At 44.1% G+C, this 19095-nt stretch overlaps 1 protein-coding gene across 1 annotated transcript in view; it reads left to right on the plus strand.

Moving 5' to 3' along the window:
* The window catches only part of BICC1 (BicC family RNA binding protein 1), a 279880-nt gene that overhangs the window by 56159 nt on the left and 204626 nt on the right, over window positions 1-19095 (plus strand). Inside the window, exon 2 of the mRNA XM_043980401.1 lies at window positions 14961-15007. Coding sequence (XP_043836336.1) covers window positions 14961-15007 — 47 coding nt within the window. The remainder of the gene's footprint in view (window positions 1-14960; window positions 15008-19095) is intronic.

Consider the following 19095-nt stretch of genomic DNA (forward strand, 5'->3'; position numbering starts at 1 on the left):
AAATTATTTGTTAGCATTTTAATATCTTATACCTTTGAAGGTCATGAACAGGGCTCGCACCACCCTAATTAGTAGATTGGTGTGATTTGATCAAATGACTTACACGGGACCCAATCTTTTGAACATCTTCTGACAAAGCTAGAAGACAACAGGTTTTTGGACTAACATTCTTGATTCTCCTTGTTTTCATATTGATGTCATTTCAGAATTTGTCTGTCCATATCACCCCCATCTCCCCAGCAAGTCTTCCTTTAAAAAAGAAAAAGAAAAAGTTACACACAAAAAAGCAAGAGTTGACTATCCTTGACAGAGGACATCACATTCTATATACCTTGTGGTCTTTTAGATCTACTAAGAGAAGAAGTTTTTATTTCCTCCCCTCTTTTCTGGAGCCAAGATTGGGCATCAGAGTGATGCGGTGCCTGGCTTCCTTTTTTGGGTGCTTTTCATTTATATGATTATTATTGTCATTGGGTATGTTGTTGTTCTGGTTCTTTCCATTGCATCTGTTCATATAAGTGATGCTGTGTTCCTCTCAATTCCTCATATTATCAGTTTCTCGTGGCACAATAATATTTGGTTACATGGGCACTCACTTTGTTTCCCGTCATTTTTCCCTACCAGAAAGACTGCATTTGGTAGTATGTTGGTCTCTATTGGACCTTTCTTTCTGTCTTTAACCTTCTCAAGGTATATACCTCATTGGCAGATAGGTAGAGTAATGGATATAGCCCTTGACTTGGAAGTCAGGAAGGCTTGAATTCAAATCTTGCTTCAGATCCTTATTAGTGATGTGACCTTGGGCCAGTCACTTAGTTTGTGTCAGCCTCAGTTTCTTCATCTGTAAAATGGGAATAAGAATAGCACCTACCTTAGGGTTGTTGTAAAGATCCCAATAAATATCATGTCAAGTGCTTTGTGAACCTTAAGGTGATATACAGTTGCTATTGGGTCACTATAGCCCTGAGGGCTATAGTGATTTTTCTTACTTTCAAGTCACTTTGGCCAGTTGTTTGGACCCAGCTACAACTCCACCAATGCTGGTCTTCTTCCTACAGTCCCTCCAACATCGGCTAGTGCCTTTTTTGGTCATCTTTTCCAGTTTGTTGGGTGTGAAGCGAAACCTCAGGGTTGTTTTACTTTTCATTTCTCTCATTATTGGGGATTCAGAGTCATCTTTCATATGGTCATAATATTATTTAAAAGAAAGAAAGAAAACAAGAGCCGAGGATTACTAAATTCTCCAACTGGTCAGCTCTTTGAGCCCGGTTTTGAATAGACAGTGCCTCTGGGACTGGTTATATAAGAAGGAATGGGGTCTGAATTCTGCTAATCAGCTGGATATGGATTCCATTGACGTATGCTAGAGGTCACTGATCTAGAAGGAAAGCTTTGTTGCCAGGTCAATAAATTTGAAGGGCAAATAAATTCTTAGGCAGAGTTTGAACGATGTCACTAGCTCCCGAGTCCCCGGGTTTCCTGGATGACCCATTCTGGATGTTGATGGCAGTCAGTATCTTTTTAAAACATTTTTATTTTGCAGTGGTTTGGTCCACTGGATGCTCATACTTTTTGGCTCTTGGTGGTCCTATGTAAGACAAGGCCACCTCTGTTCTAACAGTATTTTTTCAATGTTAGTTAGGGTTCCTCCCCCCATCCTCCAATTTAAGATTAGCTTGGGGTTAATCTCTTTTTTGGGGTGGTGGGAGGAGGTGGGTAGATCATGGGATCACAATTTCAGCTCAGGAAGACATCTGTGGAAAGCTCTGTATGTAGTCCAGACTCCCCACTGAAGTTAAACGACTCTCCCAAGATCACATAGAGAAGAGGTGGCAGAACCAGGCTTTGTCCACAAGTCTTTTGTCTCCTGATCCATAGCTCTTTCCACTGTATGACCGCCTCTGATCTGAGTCCCAGGTTCCAGCTCCATAGAGAAGCAGCTCTAGAAAACGACGGATCGTTGCCTTTGTTGATCTTGCTGATATTAGCCCTTCCGATGAGGGGTTTGACATAGGAGGAAATAGAAGCAAATTGCTTCAAAAGAGGTTTGGGGTGATTTGAACGTTTCAATGCTCTGTGCTGTTCCTGGCCCTGCTTACTGTGGCTAATCAAGAGTTATTAGCCCAGTGTGTCTGGCATTTTCACAGTGCTGGCTTGCTGTGCCTTTTGGAAGTGGTAAATCCAGGCTCAGCCTGTTACTGCTGCCTAGGTTTGACAGAATAATCATAACTCTCATGAATCTGGCCACTGGAAGTTTATAGTGAGGCTGTGCAGCATGCTGGATAAAGGTTGGGCTTTGAGTCAGGAGGAGCAGAGTTCAAATTTCACCTCTGATACCAGCTCTGTGACCCTTGATAAGTCATTTAACCTCTCAGACAACTTAGGGATTCTCTCTGTTTTGTCTTTGTCATGCAGATTAGACAATCTCCTTGGTCACAGAACAGTTACTCTGCTGTCATAGAAAGATTTCCCACACTGAGAATTCTTTACCAAAAGAGACCACAGATGGTTTTATAGTCAAGTACTATGACTTACAAAATGCTCTTAGAGACGTTGTATTACCCTGAAGAGATAGTGGTCTAATTTTTGAAAAGTCTCCCTAAAACTTAAAAAAAATCTGGAACTGTCATTGTGTGGGATTTTCTCAGTGTGAATACTGCCTCCATCAATGCGGATCGGTAACTCCTCCATAACTTAGGACCATGGATTTAGAACTGGAAGGAACCTTAGTAGCCATCTAAGGCAGTAGATGGAGTGACAGATCTGGAGTCAGGAAGACCTGAGTTCAAATCCAGCCTCCAACACTTAGTAGCTATGTAACTGTGGGCAAGTCACTGTCTGCCTCAGTTACCTCTTCTGTAAAATGAGTTGGAGAAGGAGATGGCAAACCACTCCATTTCTTGCCAAGAAAATCCCAAATGGGGTCATGAAGTGTTGGACACAACTGAAAAATGCTTGAACAACAGTCCAACCCTCTCATTGTATAGAAATTTTATAGAAGAAAATGAAGCCTGTAGAGGCTAAATACCTTGCTTCAGGTCACACAAGTTAGAAAGTATCAGAGCCAGGGTTTGAACCCAGGTCCTGACTGGGAGGGGGAGGAATTGACACCAGATCTTCTACCTGACTCCTACTTTGCCAACCTGCCTCTCTTATAGGACAGATCAATTTCTTAACTGTCCTCAGTCGTCTCTACCAATCCAAGTGAGTATCTCCTTTTTAGCCCTATTACAACCTACCATACATCATATTTTGAGTACTTGTTGTATTCCCCTATTATTGATCAGTTGTGGGATAACCTATTTATTGAGTGCCTCTATCCTGCTAAAACTCTGAGAGAGATACGGAGGTTAGAGAAGACACTTTTCCACCCCTCCAAGATCTTACAGCCTAATGTAGGGGGGGGCATACCCATATGTAGATTAAAAACACAATGCAATATTACAGGGTAAGTATATCAGAGGGTAGCAGAACTAAGTGCAAGGTGAAGTTCAGCAGAGAAGGTTGTTATTGGCTGGAAGAGTCAGTGAAGACTTCCTGGAGGCAATGGCTTTTAAGGCAGAATTTAAAGGGTGGGTAGACATTCAGTGGGCACAGAAGGAAAAGGAAAGCTTTCCGGGCATAGCAAACAAATTATATTTGTTAGAGTAGCAAAGAGCAATCCAGTTTGTCATGAGCATAGATATGGAACAAGATGAAATGAGTCTGACAGGCACTGGGGAGGTACAGTATTGAGGATAGCCTTGAATACCAGCCACAGGGGTTTGTGTTTTACCCATTGGCGATAGGGAGCCACTGAAGATTTTTGTCCAAAGGAGTAACATGTTCTAATATTTGCAGTGGCACTGTGAAGGATGGTTTGGAATGGTGGAAGTGGGAAGACCTGTTAGAAGTCTTTTGCAGGGGCAGCTAGATGATGCAGTGGATAGAGGACTGGCTCTGGAGTCAGGAGGACCTGAGTTCAAATCAGACCTCAGACACTTGACACTTACTAGCTGTGTAACCCTGGGCAAGTCACTTAACCCCAATTGCCTCACCAAAAAAAAAAAAATAGAAGTCTTTTGCAGTAATTCAAACACCTGGTAATGAAGACCCTATATGGTAGCAGTGGGAATTGAGAGGAGGGCATTGAGACTCAGAGAGTTTGAACTCGTCCAAAAGTCACACAGCTAATAAGTAGAGGGAGAATCCAGGATTTGAACCAGCCTTGTGACTTGTGATAGGAAAGACACTGTTGAGCAGTAATTGGCAGGGATTGGTAACTGACAGGGATTGGTAATTGACAGGGATTGGTAACTGACAGGGATTGGTAACTGACAGGGATTGGTAATTGGCAGGGATTGGTAACTGACAGGGATTGGTAACTGACAGGGATTGGTAACTGGCAGGGATTGGTAACTGGCAGGGATTGGTAACTGGCAGGGATTGGTAACTGGCAGGGATTGGTAACTGACAGGGATTGGTAACTGGCAGGGATTGTTAACTGGCAGGGATTGGTAACTGACAGGGATTGATTAGGCAGAATGAAAATTAACAGATAAACCCACGACTTTGGACATGGGAGACCTAGTAAATAATGGTGCCCTGGGCTGATGTGGTGATGACAGAAGAATGAGCTAGTTCAAGGGGGCCTTTGAGAAGCTGAATTTTGTGTGTTGAGCTGGAGACCTGGAGATTTTCTGGAGACAGTGGAGGGGATATGAATTCAGAAGAGAGGTCAGGACTGGAGCTGGAGAATTAGGAGTGATCAGTATAGAGGTAGAGATTGAAGCCTGGGTGATGGGTGAGATGGCCAAATTAGAAAATGTAGGGAGAGAAGAGAGATGGGGAAGAGATGCTTGATTGAAAGATTATAAACACCTGGAGGCCAGGGAGTCTCTCTTTTTATCTTTTCCTTCCCAGTGCTTGCCCCTGTGCCTTACATATAATAGGCACTTAATAACTGTCGAATTAAGCTGGTGCTCACTATCTGTGTGACCTTGGCCATATCAAATCACTTTCTTTAGTCTGTAAATGAGGGGGTTGAACCAGATGGCTTCTGAGATCCTTTGTAGCTCTATGATCCTCTGATCTACAATCAGATATTGATTCTCATGCATTCCCATGGTGGTGGTAGAGGGGCTTACAACCCAGAAGAACAAAATCAGGTGGATGAAATTTGAAAAGTGTGATCCCTCTGCAAGAATCTCTTTGCGACTTCTCTATCTTGACAGTTTTAATTCTCAGAAGACTTTAACTGCCTTGTGTTCTTGAGTGGACCGCGGTTGACCTCACTTGAGGTTTTTCTTTCATTCCTGAAAGTTATTAGTGACTGTTATGCATTTTAGTAAACCCTTATTTCATCCATTCATTCTAATGATGCATGTAAAGGCTGAGCTGGGTAACAATCTGGATTCTGCTACTCACTGCCTTTGTGATCTTGGGCAAGTTAGCTGGGCAAATTCCCCTTTCTCAGGCTCACTTTTCAAATGAGGGGATTAGACTAGATGACGTCTAAGGCTCCTTCTAGCTCCAGAACTGTGAGCTCATGAACAAAAGTAGAATGTCAGACTGACTGTCTTTGTGTAGTAGGGTCTCTACTTACTATCGAGAGATCTTAAAAAAAAAAGGTTGAATGCCCACTTATTTGAGTATTTTCTAATGAGTACAGATTGGACTAGGTGTCCTCTGAGAACCCTCCTTCTTTGGAAGGCAGCTTTGGAAGGCAGTGTGATACAGTGGTTAGATCTCTTGACTTGCAATCAGGAAATCCTGCTTTTCAGACAGTTAGCTAGCTGTGTGCCCTTGGCCAAGTTGTAACCTCTCTCAGCCTCATTTTCCCCATCTGCAGAAAAGAGAGGGTTTGGACTTGACCTCTGAGGTTCTTTCTAGCTCAAAATCTCTGATTCTGTGGTCTTTCCAACTCTGAGATCTTATGCTTCTGTGAAGATGAACTTCATCTTTTCCCCAGTCAGTATGTGGTCTTGTGTGTCTTTTTCAAGAGAAGCTGCTTGATTTAATTAACTTTCCTCCCCATTAATGATGTGGTAATAACAATGCCTTTTAGTAAACCAAATTCTCTGTCTTTTTGAGTGCTCTGGGCCAGGCCTGCTGGGAAGTTCTCTGGAAATAGTTAATGGAGAGGGAAACGTCTGACATACTTCTTTTGCAGGGGGAGTTAGGGATATATGGATTAAATCAGTAAAACATGTGACTGCTTTGAATCCTGAGTGGAATATCTTTTTAGAAGCAGACTACTCAGATCATTCCCTTCTTTCATTTGGCTACCCTGGGGGAACATTGCAGACCCATCACTTTCATATGGCCAAACATCCTCTAGGTGGGCTCTGCCATGCAATGCACACAAATGCCTTCCCACTTTGTGGCAGCCCTGAAGTCTCATCTGTCAGACTGAGCTGGAATGACCTGACTGGGTGGTTGGCTCATCTCTCTCCTTTGTTTTATAGGTGCAGAAATGGGGTCCCAGAGAGTAAGGGAAACAGCATTTTTTGTATGTTGTTTTTCATCCTTTAGTATTCCGTTTTTCCTTCTGTTGGACAAGATCTGTGATTTCATCAGTGTAGAGAATTCGCAATGTGGAAACTTTCTCCACCCATCCAGATGAGCAACTTTTCTATAATGTAAAGTCTTAGAGAGTTGCTTGGGGTCACCAAGAGTTTCCAAGAAGCCATGACCACACACAAAAGCAGAGCCTGAACCGAGGCCTTCCTGGCCATCTATGCCATGCAGATGCCATAGGATCCTGTACGGGGAGTAGAGATTGTGGGAAAGACCACGTGGCTGCCAGTTTGGGTGAGCAAGCACTTATGAAGCACCTACCATGTAGCAGCCAGGTGCTGGGGCTCATAGGATCCACAGGCCCTCTAGTCAAACCCCTTCATTTTACAGACGAAGAAACTGAGTCCTGGGAGTTTTAAGTCACTTATATCCAAGTCACACAGTTAACAAAAATGTGTGAGGTAGGATCTGAACACAGGTGCTCTGATCCCAGAGCCAGTGTTCCTTCCACAGGATCATGATGCATGGAATAATCACTTAGGGTCTCCTGGGGGAAAACATGTACGCCAGTGGTATGTGAAAGGAACACTTGCTGTGGAGTCGGAGGACCTGGGTTCAAATGCTACCTTTGATACTATTTGTGTGATCTTGGACGAGTCCCTTACCCTCCCCTAGTCTCAGTTTCCTTATCTGTAGAATGACGGGGTTGGCCTAGATGGCCCCTGAAGTTCCTCCTACCTTTAGCTACACGATCCTACAAGTAACTACAAATCTATATGATAGAAATACAAAGTAATCCAGTCCCCTTCACTTTCAGCGTCAGTTAGATTCAGTGAGATGATGCTTTGAATATGTTTTGTTGTAAAAGAAAACAACCAGAATCCAAAGGACATTGCAGCAGAAGTTTCCATGTGACCTCAGAAGAATTGCCAGTTGAGTCTTTTTTTTTTTTAATTCAATAGTTCACCAAACTCCCCGTGCCATTGGGGGTGGGGAGGAGATGTAATAGTTTACACCTGTTTTAACTTCTGGCTGTTTTTATTGGCCAGGTCCTCCGCAATCCCATAATTCTCATGAAGGAAAAAAAAATATATGAAATGAAATCTGGTCCAGGGTTGGAGAAATGACAATAAACATTAAAAACTGAATTATTCACTGTAAAATCTGAAATGCTTACCCAGCAGATTCGGACAGCCATGTTTCGGTAGTATTGAAATGATTTATCGCAGGAGTCTGAGAGATGGGACCACTGCTTGTATTGGCCGGGATGGCTCACGGGCCCTTCATTTGTGCTATGCAGTTTAAAACTATTAGAACCTTGCTCCCAGAGCTGGGCCAGGCAGACAGCAAAAACGCCCACCCCGGCATAGCACGGGTCATGTAGACATGGGATGAGATGGATGGGAAGCCTGGCACCGCCATCTGTACTCTGCTAAACAGATAAAACTCGGGACCATAGGATCCGATCCGACTTCAGAAGGTCGGGGAGTGTTATGGCTTCAAGTATAATGGGCTGGCTCAGAAACAGGAGACGTTTCTCCCTCCAAACACAATGAAAAGCAAAACCCTTTGACTAAATGATACTATCTTACCTCGTATTTTTCCTTGCAATCTAACTCATCGCCAACTGGCCTGATTTACATGGCCCTGCTTTTGAACATTCCTGGCTGGCTATAAGCTTCCAGCCCCATTGCTTGCCTTTGTCTCCTCGGTGCCTAGCACGGTGCCTGTCATGTGGTCGGTAACAAATGTATCATCAACTCAATGGAACGTTGATCTGGAGATGGGAAAATGCTTAACCTTTTTTCTGCAGTGACCAGAGGACCATCTCTTTGGAGTGGCTGAATGGAATCCAGAGCTATTTCAATCTGGATGATCGTGTGGCTTAGTGGAAGGTTCAGTTCTGTCACTTTATGAGCCTTTAGACCTTTAAAGTCCATTGGAATTATAAATCTGTACTCCTGCATAGTCCTCACTTGGGACCCAGGGCTAGAGATCCTGAGAATTAGATTCTTGTACTCATTCTGCCTCTAACTTACCATGTGATCTTGTGTAAATCACTTCAACTTCTACAGAAAGCTGTTCCCAGCCCCTCTTAATTCCAGTCTCTTCACTCTGTTAATAATCACCTGCTTATCCTGTATGTAGCTGCTTCGTTATACATTGATTTGCATGTTGTCTTTCCCATTAGATTATAAACTCCTTGAGGGAAGGACTGTCTTTTGCCTCTTTTTGTATCCCCAGTGCTTGGCACGTAGCAGGCACTTAATACGTGTTGATTTGGTGGATAAAATGAAGATTGATGATAAGTTCCCCTAAGTAATAGATCTCCAGCTGGAAGGGAACTTGGAAGACATTTAGCCCCATGGGATGCAAAATGGTGACAGGAGTTGGTAGTTTTCTGCTAGGCAGTGAGTAAGTGGCAAAGCTGGATTTTTAACCCAGATGCCCTCATTCCGATCGATAAAGTTGATTTAATTCAGCAGGCATATAAGTAGCCAGGCAATACAATCCTAACCCTAACAATAACTAATGATAATACTAATTTATGTGGCACTTCATAGTTTACAAAGTACTTTACCAATATTATTTTATCTTCACAACAACTCAAGGGAGGTAGGTGCTGTCATTAGCTCCATTTTATAGAGATTGAGGCAGAGTTTAAGTGACATGCCCAGAGTCACACAGTCAGTGTGTTGCTGGATTTGATTCAGGTCTTTCTGAGTCTCAGCCCAGTGCTCTGTGGTGCTCCCAGCTATGATAAGCAGGAGGAGGCCCTCAAAACCAAAAATGAAACAGTTGCTCCCTCCTGGCACTGGAAACAGCCTGACCATAGATAAGTGAATACAAAATGTTTGGAAAATAATACAAAGTAAAAATTTCAATCGGGAGCCGGTATTAACAACTGGAGGGACGTAGGTGCTGGCATTTGAGCTACGTCTTGAGGGAGGTCAGGGATTCGTAAAAGGGGATAGTAAGAAAGGAATGCATTGTAGGCATAAAAGGGACTGCCTGGTCAAAGGTGCAGAGATGGGAGATGGGATGTGTTTGAGGAATAGTTAGCAAACCAGGCTGGAAAAGAAGAGCATGTGACTGCATGACCTCTAACACTCCCACTTTCAAAGCCCGTGATAAGTGGGCGGTCTAGTGAAAAGGATACTGGTTTTGGCATCATCGAACCTGGGTTCAAATCCCACTTCTTATACTTCCTGTGTGAGCTGGGTTCGCTCACTTAACCATCCTAGACGACTGTTTCCTCCTTTACAGAATGAGAGGGCAGACGGGTCTGGCCTTTGAGCATTTGGATTTCCAAGTAGCCCCGTGTTTCCTGGGCAGTCCTCTGCCTGCAGTGAATCCGAGACCTGGTGTTTAGCAGCCACGCAGCTCTGGAGGGCAGAGCCTTGGGGAGGCGCAGAACATCTCCTTGTGAAGTGTCTGCTGGTACAGAGCTTGGGGAAGCTGAGGGGTGGGAGGGGCTTCCGGCTTGCCTTTGGTTGTTCCACTTGAGCTACGCACGGGTCAGGTCAGGATCCTGCTTGTGCCTGCAGCTGGTTCCCTTGATCCTTCAGGGAAGTGGCTCAGCTGGTGACAGCTTGTGGCTGTCACCTCAGAGCTGTGACTCAGGGAAGCCAGCTGGGGAAAGCAGCAGTGAGTCAAGGTACGTAGGGGCCCCTGGCTCCTGTGGAGTTTGGGAGACGGGCAGCAGGGAGCCTACTCAGTTTGGCCCACGCTAATTAAGTGCCTGTTTCGAGGCCAGGCCTGAGCCAGGTGCTTAAGCCCTCTGAAAGAAAAGTTTATCTTTTAAACGGACCATTCATTTCTTGGCTTGGGAATGGAATTACGTTTATAGTTTTGCTTAGCTTTGCATTTCTCTCAGATGTTTAAGTAAGGAGAGGCCACAAGGTGTTGTGAGTGGGTGGAAGACCAGTCTTCTCGTCCTACTTCTGAGCTCTCTTAGTGGTAGGAACCAGCAAGACACTTGATCTCTCTCCATTCTGATCAATCTACAAACATTTATTAAGCCCCCATTCTATGCCAGGCACTATGCTGGGTGCTAAGAATACAAAGCCAGATTGAAGCACTGCCATCCCTTCCCCTTTGCAACTTTCCCCCATCACAGTTATAATGGGGGTTGGCCTAAGAAATTATTGTAAGTGGGAACTTTGGGGGAGTTTTGTGGAAGCAGCAGATGAAGGCCTGCAGATGACCCAAAAAAGTTCAGAAACTCAGAAGTGCATAAAACATATGCCTAGTATTGTATGATATAAACATGTTTTACCTTTTAATATAAACACACACAATTTCTTTTTTAAGGTTAAAATAAATAAAAAGGTAAAGTTCGCAAAAAGAATGTGAAAGCCAGCAGATGACACACAAAGGCTGCTAATGGAGAGATAGCTTTGAAAGTGTAGTAACTCAACACTCCTAAAAGAAAAAGAAAAAATGCAGACTTCTCTGATACGAAGAGGAAGCCGATTTTTTTTTTACCAGGATTTTCCAGACCAAAGGGAAACTCTGCTCTGAATGCCCTCCCCTCCCCACAGCAATACGGAAAGGATAACCATAGGCCCTGCTCTCAGGAGGCCTAATGGAATGGACAACACAAAAATAGGTGGATTCAAAGCTCATGTGGATTAGGTTCAAGCTAACCTTGGAAGGCTGGCACCAGAAGGTGGGGGGAAGCAGCAGCTATCCAAGACGAACATCACAGATGCCCCCTTCTTCTGCATTGGGGGAGTTAGCTACGCTGGTGAAATCACAAGTTCAGTCTGCCCTTCCATCCCCATTCGGACTATCCCAGTCCCCCAATTTTAGTAATATTGTGAATCACTACTATCTGTGTTTCTTTTGTTCCACTGGATTGTAACCTCCTTGAGGGCAGGGACTTTTTAAATTCAAATTTTGTGTTTCCTCTGGGGCTCCGCCAAAAGGCTTGCAATTTAGTACATTGGGTACCTGGTAAAGGTTTCTCGAACTACTCTTTGCTGAATGAATGACTGGTCTTACTTTTAAAGAACTTTCTAGCCAGAGGGGTAGGCAGGAAAAGTGACTAAAGAGCTAAAACCTTAGAGAGAGTGAGAGTAAGTCTTTGGGGCAGGCCTGGATGACTGGTGGGAAAGAAGGGAGAGACCGCTTTCACCTTCTGGGGCGCGGGGAGGGAGGAAGGGATCATGGAGAGGACAACATTGGCTCAGTTGGACCCTGAAGGAAGGGAGGGCTATTGTGGGGGTGGGAGCCTCAATGTGGCTCCGCATCTCTGGCTGGATTAATTCTTTGGTTTGCAAGTCAGTCTTGGGGCCTCAGTTTCCTTTTCTGTAAAACTAAGGGTTTGGACTAGAGTGTCTCCAGGGCCTCTTCCAGCCCCAACTTCCCATGAGCCAATGATCTTTCGGACATCCCAGGACTTCTAAAGTGCCGAGTTGACATTTTAAAAGATGGCTTGAGGCAGAGTGGCTGTGGCTTCTGGATCAATTTTAGACTTTCTCTTTCCAGGTAATAATCCGTGTAATAGCATTCGCTGAAAATCTTGGTGCAGCGCTTCAGGGTTTGAAAAGTGCTTGCCTCACAGTGACTGTAATTCAGGCCCTGTTTTCCCATTCAGTAGTGAGGAAACAGGCGCCATTCAGGGAGTCACATGGTCTCATGGCTAATTAAGTGCTGGAGCTAAATCTGTTTTCTTGCCTCCAAGTTCAGTGCTTTTTTTTTTTGGCTGGGCAATAGGGGTTAAGTGACTTGCCCAGGGTCACACAGCTAGTAAGTGTCAAATGTCTGAGGTCAGATTTGAACTCAGGTCCTCCTGAATCCAGGGCCAGTGCTTTATCCACTGTGCCACCTAGGTGCCCCTAAAATTTTTGCTTTTTTTTTTTTTTTTAGTGAGGCAATTGGGGTTAAGTGACTTGCACAGGGTCATACAGCTAGTAAGTGTTAAGTGTCTGAGGTCAGATTTGAACTCAGGTCCTCCTGAATCCAGGGTCAGTGCTTTATCCACTGTACCACCTAGCTGCCCCCAAGTCCAGTGCTCTTAATGCTACACCTGGCTGCTCCTCCTTAGTCTAAGGCCCAGGGGTCATGGTTCGAGACTGAACGTTCTGTCTGCGCTGTGCTGAGGGCAGTCAGGTGTTCATCTCAGCAAGTCCAGATGCCAGGTGTGAAGGAGCTATTTCATTTGGGATGAAGGGCTGCGTTTTGTTTCAAGAAGTCCTCTCTTTTGTTACCTAGGGGCACTTTGCTTTCCTCCTCCTCCTCCTTCTCCTTTTCCTCCTCTTTCTTCTCCTCCTCTTCCTCCTTTCCCTTCCCCTACCCCTTCCCCTTCCCTTTCCCCTTCTTATTATCTTGTCATCCAGTTTAGTAGGGCCTGGATAGAAACGAGTGCTAAGCTACTATCCTATTACTCTTTTCAGTTTAATGTTCTTCAGACTATTGAACATCCTTATTATTGTTGTTGTTTGCTTTTGACCCAGAAATGTATGGCTCAGAAGACAGTCAGTTCAGTTTCATCAGAATTCTGATAGCTCTTGTCCAGCTTCAGAAGCCTGCTTGGCTTCTAGCTCCCTGTGAAAAGAGTGAGGTCCCTTGGCTATTTTTAGGTTTGGTGGGGGATGGAGCCTGTCTTGGAGTTGTTTGAGTTACCCAAGTTCAGGGGTGTGCTGGGACTGGAAGCTTGGGCACTGTACTCTGTCTTTGGTTGTTATTGAGTGACCTGCTGGATTCTAGGTGGCTCATAGGGAAGGAAACAAGCAGGTATGAAGGGCTTCTGTGGGCTAGGTACTGTGCTAAGTGTGGAGATACAAACGTGAGCAAGAAGACAGTCCCTTCCCTCAAGGAGCTTACAGTCTAATGGGGAAGACGGCCCACAAAAAGGGAGCTGAAAAGCTGGGGATGGAGAGAAGGGAGTCTGCTTTCCTTTGGTGAACAAGTCTTTTCTAATAATTATAAATTGAAATTTAGAATGGGGATTGGGATTTCGCTGGGATAGGGTTCATACACCAAAGGGAGGAAACTCTCCATCCCAATGCAGGTTGGTAACTCTTCTGTAATGTCTAGTTCTACAGGGTTGCCTAGAGGACCTAAAGGTTGTGACATGTCCAGGGTCATACTCACAGTGTGTGGATGTGGCAGAACTAACTGAAATTTAGGTTGATGGATAAAGCTTCTCCTGGAGAAGCAACCTGAGTCATTCAGGATTCTAGGGTTCCAGATGTTGAGCCCAAAGGGGCCCCCAGAGCTGCCAAATGCAACCCCCTCATTTTCCAGATGAAGAGACTGAGGTCTCTGGAGGTTAAGGGACTTGCCCAAGGTCAAAAGGCATTAACCATCAGAGATAAGAGTCTAGCCCAGCTTCCCGGAGTGTCACACAGGTCTTAGCTCCCAGAGGAAGGATTCAGACCTTGGGTTTCTTGCTTCCCCAGAAGGAAAGGGATGCCTCTGAGACCCTACATAGCTCAGGTGTGGAGAATGAGGAGTGGCAGCTTCACCCTCAAGTGATGCTTGGGCCACCTTGGGCGAGTCCATTCACTTCTCTGGGCCTCAGCTCCCTCAACTGTAAAGAAAGGGGATGGACTAGAGGAATGAAGGGTAACCAGCAAAGGGAGGTGAGGAAGGGAAGGGGAGAAGGGGGGAGCGGGGAACAGAAGTTCCAGAGTAAGGAAGCAGTGAGGAGTTGGGATAAATTCTGGGGAACCACAAGCGGAGCCCGCTCTGGCTCTGAATTGTTGGGAGCTGCAGCTGTCAGAGGACATTGGGGTGTTCTTGGCACAGGTGCAGAGTGCGAGAGCACATGCTGGATGCTAGGGGTATTGTTGTTCACTATCATCTACTCTAGTAGTTAGAATTGATTTTTTGCATATTTATACTCGTTTTTGAGGCCAGTCTTATCCTGGGATATTTGTGAGACCCTTGGTAGAGGCAGAAAGAAAATAATAAAAGGTGGACTACTAATGGAGTCAGTGAATTGAAATCGATAATGATAATGATAATGATAATAATAATAATAAAAAAAATACACTTATATAACATTTTTTTTGTTTTTGGTGAGGCAGTTGGGGTTAAGTGACTTGCCCAGGGTCACACAGCTAATAAGTGTCAAGTGTCTGAGGTCTGATTTGAACTCAGGTACTCCTGACTCCAGGGCCAGTGCTTTATCCACTGTGCCACCTAGCTGCCCCACTTACATAACATTTTAAAGTTTGTAAAGTGCTTTGTGTCTCTGACCTTATTTGATTCTCACAACAAGCCAGTGAGCATTATTTTACAGGTGAGGAAATTGAGGATCAGAGAGGTTAATGTCTCCCAGAGTCACCCAGTTCAGTGTGAGAGGCCGGATTTGAACTCAGGTCTCCTCATCTCCATGTCTAGCATTCTATCCATTAGACTCCTTCGTTGCCTTCGTAGGGGATAAACATGAATAAGTCGATTAAAAAAAAGAAATTATTTTCAACATACTTATCCCTTTGTATTTACAGCTGCTGCTGAAGGAAAAGGCAAGAGTGGAGAAGACTTTTTCCAAAAGGTAAGACAGTATTTTCCTGTCACTTTGGCAGAGGTGAGCTCAAGCCGGGCCTCACACTTTATCCTGAAGGAACCTCTATGGAGTGCACTTCTGTGTTCCCAATCCTTACCCCACATTTGGAATTGACTTCTGTTATAATATAAGAAGAATGTTCGCAGAGGAGTTAGCTAGGGCAGAGGAAATAATATCCAGGTAATCAGGGTCATTAGGGTGAGAGATATCCCCTAGCTGGGCTCTGCATTGTCGGGTTTGCCACGTGGCCGAGTGTCTTGAAGTCAGTTGGGTCAGTCCCTTAGGTGAGCCAGCTCTTTGCCCCCAGTTGCCTGAGGGGAGTAAGCAAAGACAGGGCTAGTGAATCCCCTCTCCACCCACACCACATGAGGGAACTTCCACTGACTGGACGAATTAAACCACCACACTCACAATTCTTTAGCTGAGTCTTTTTTTTTTAAAACATTTTAATTTAAAGTCTTGAGTTCCAAATTCTATACCTCCTTCCCTCCCTCCCCTCTCCCCCCTCTAGATCCTAAGCCTAAGCAGATACAGATTATACATGCACACTTAAATAATGTTACATGTAAAAGCAAATTTTTAAAACTTTGTGTTCCAAATTCTCTTCCTCCCTCTCTCCCCACCCCTCTTAAGAACTCAAGCAATTCAATGTAAGTTATACATAATTGGGAAATGTTTAACACAATAAATGAAAATACATTTTGTTGTTCAGTCATTTCTGTCATGCCTGACTCTTTGTGACCCCATTCAGAGTTTTATTAGCAAAGATACTGGTATGGTTTGCTATTTCCTTCTCTACCTCGTTTTACAGAGGAGGAAACTGAGGGAAGTAGGGTTAAGTGACTTGCCCAGGGTCACACAGCTAATAAGTGTCTGAGGCCAGATTTAAACTCAGGAAGATGAGTGAGTCTTCTTGACTCCAGGCTCACGTTCTTTGTACTGTGGTGCCACCTACTCCCCCCCCCCAAATACATTATCGCATAGATAATTTTAATTTGTGGCTTTCTAAGTCAATATGAGGCCTTCAGGGATCTATTTCTGTTCTAGGTGACCCTGAGTCTGTAATCTTGTAATTCTAGGGCAGTCTTTCTCTTCTGTTTCTTCACAGCCTGCGTGCAATTTTTTCTTATTTGACATTTTATATTAAGACTGAGTTTAGGAGCTAGGGGTCAGTATTAGCAACTTTCAGTCAAAGAGTCCTTGACCTTTATCCTTTTCCTGACAATCAGACATGCTTTTACCAGTTCATTTGGTCAACTTACACCCAGCCATCTGCTTTCCATGTGAAAATGATCAGGGTGATTACTCCATTTGGAAAGCCTAGAATTACTGACTTGAACCTGCTTTATAAGAACTAGTCCAGTGTAAAAATATTAATCTAAAAAAGGTAAAGAATCCTCAGCTTTATGGAACAAGCTAATTGCTAGTACTCCTCCACCCCCTCAGAAATGGCTTTGGATCCAGAATATATTTAGTCTTCTTTGTATTTGCTTCCTCTTACCCCCAGTAGAATGTAATTTTGAGAGATAAAAACTGTCAAATTTTGGCTTTCTCTCCCCAGTGCCCAACTTTCCATCTAGCACATAGTAGGCACTTGATCAATGATTGTTGAATGTATTGGAGATTGAGCCAGTCCCATTAAGTTGTTGTTGTTGTTTGTCCTTTGTTCTCAGAGGACCATGACATCGGGAGCTGATGTCATGGGCAGTGAATTGGATTGAAGTGAGGGAGGGCTGTGCAAAGTCACTAGCCTCATTCCAGAGCCATCTGGGTCCAGTGGCAAGATATACATCAGGATGACTACATATGGCCCTGGATATTTGAAGCAATTTGGGTTAAGTGACTTGCCCAGGGTCACACAGCTAGTAAGTGTCAAGTGTCTGAGACTGGATTTGAACCCACATCTTTCTGACTGCAGGGCCAGTGCTCTATGCACTGCACCATTTAGATGCCCCCTTCAGTCCCATTGTATGGGAAAAGCTGGTAGAAACATGTATCTTTGCCCTTACTGGGTTCATCCATTGATGGGATAGCTGATATGGCTGGGGAGAGTCAGCTGCACGGTGATGTACCAGGAAATCATCCATGACAAAAGGGGGAGCTGGAATAGATGCCTCTTGGAGCAAGGTTGGGAGGTGGCTGGGCAAGAGGCTTGGTCTCAGAGACCTATGGATAGAGAATGTCAAGGATGCCTTCTCTGTGCTGAAACGGTCAGACCCTAAAGACCCTCTGGTCTAAACCTATTATTTTAGAGATTTCATTTAACAAACAGAATCAGTCATTGAGCATTTATTAAGTGGCGATGGTATACTAGGCACTGTGCTAGGAATACAAAGAAAAAAAGAAATATGGTCCCTGCCCTTAGAGAGCTTACATTCTATGGGGAAAACAACAGGTGCTCAGATGTGCATGAAATCAATACAAGGCCATTAAGTGCCTACTGTGTGCAAGACACAGGGATATGTGTTGAAGATACAATGTTATATGGGGAAATTAAGGAGGAAATGACTCTCCCAAGGTTATGCAGCTAATTAGTGGTGGCATTAAAGACTGGAAGCCAAGGTTCCTAAGTGCCAGTCTGGGCTTTTTTTGCACTGCCTCTAATTAAAGTTAGTTCCTCTAAAGTGGGTTTCTCTAGGAGATGGAATATTTCTTCTTTCTTAAATTTTGATTTGTTTCCCAGGAGCCCCTGGGGATTATGGAATTTTTATTATGAATTCCAGATATTCCAGTAACTAATCTTCCTTCTGGAAAATATTTGCCACAACTTTTTTTTTTTCTCAGCAGAATGAGAGAAGAGGGTCCTGGCTTCATTTTCTGATCAGTTTAATCTTTTAAACTTTTCTTTAAAATATCCCTTATCATCAGTGGGGTTACCGAGAATCCAGAGGCAGAGGAGTGGTCTGAATAAGGGAAAGGGAAAATGATGAGAGAACTGTAAAGGGCTTTTGACTAATTGTGGGGCAAGTATAGAATTTTAGGCAAAGGAGAACTTTATATAATTTTTTTTAATGGGGAGATTGACAAGCCTTTATGGTTCTTCTCAATAGCCCTAGAACTCATTTCATTTCTGTCTGCTGGCTTAGATCCTGGTATGGGAGGGGAAAGGCAGAGAGAAGAGGGGAAAAGTAGAGATATCATAGAACAGGCCAAGAAGGGCAAAAACCTGTAACGATTGGAATGACGCCACCTGCTGGAGACTTACTGTAGAAGAGTTCCGCCCATGAAGCGACGGTCTTTGAGGGCAAGACCAGGAGTCTTTTCTTTGGCGTCAGGAAGTGACGCGGGCTAGTGGGAGGAGGAAGGAAGAGACTGGCGCTCGCTCTGACGCTCTTTCCTGGGGACTGGCGGAGAAGGGAGCTAGAAATGTGCTCTCCCTTTAATAGATAGGAATCTAGGCCTTTCTCTCTCTCTTTACCAAATTCTTATTCTCCTTAATAAATGCTTAAAAGCCTAACTCTTGCTAAAGCTTATAATTTATTGGCGACCACTCATTAGATATTTTAGACAGACTAGCTAGAATTTTAGCCCTTAACAAACCCATCCAGGGAACCAACTGGCATCCACTGTAGATTAGACAAAGAGGGCAGAAAAATATTGGAAGATCCCAAAGTCAGGTCTGTTTTGTGTTTTAGAGGGCTCTTAGATCCTTGGATGTTCTAGGGAAGGAAATACAGCATACTCTTATTCAGAGATTCCAGACATTGTCTTTTTTACTGTTCATCAGCATTATCTTCTGAGGGTAGAAGGGATGGTATGAGTGGTCCAGCCTGTGTGTTTCCTAGTTGCAATCATTTCATTGAGCTCCTTGGATGCTCTGATGGAGAGGAGAGGCCCTTCAGTCTGCCTCCAGGAGGTTTGGACCCCATAGTTGGTGCTGATTTTCATCGTGTTGCTAAGTTTTAAAAATAGTTTACATAGGATGAGTCAGAAATCCATGGGCTGAAATGTGAAACATTTCAGTGGAGGCACACAGGGATTTTTAGCTCATGCTGGACTCACGTTGCCTGCATTGTGGCTCAAAGCTGAGCCTTGACTTCAGCTGAGCTCACCCATTGACTGATAGCCAGCATAAA

The sequence above is a fragment of the Dromiciops gliroides genome, chromosome 2 (genome assembly GCF_019393635.1).
Source record: "Dromiciops gliroides isolate mDroGli1 chromosome 2, mDroGli1.pri, whole genome shotgun sequence".
Lineage (NCBI taxonomy): Eukaryota > Metazoa > Chordata > Mammalia > Microbiotheria > Microbiotheriidae > Dromiciops > Dromiciops gliroides.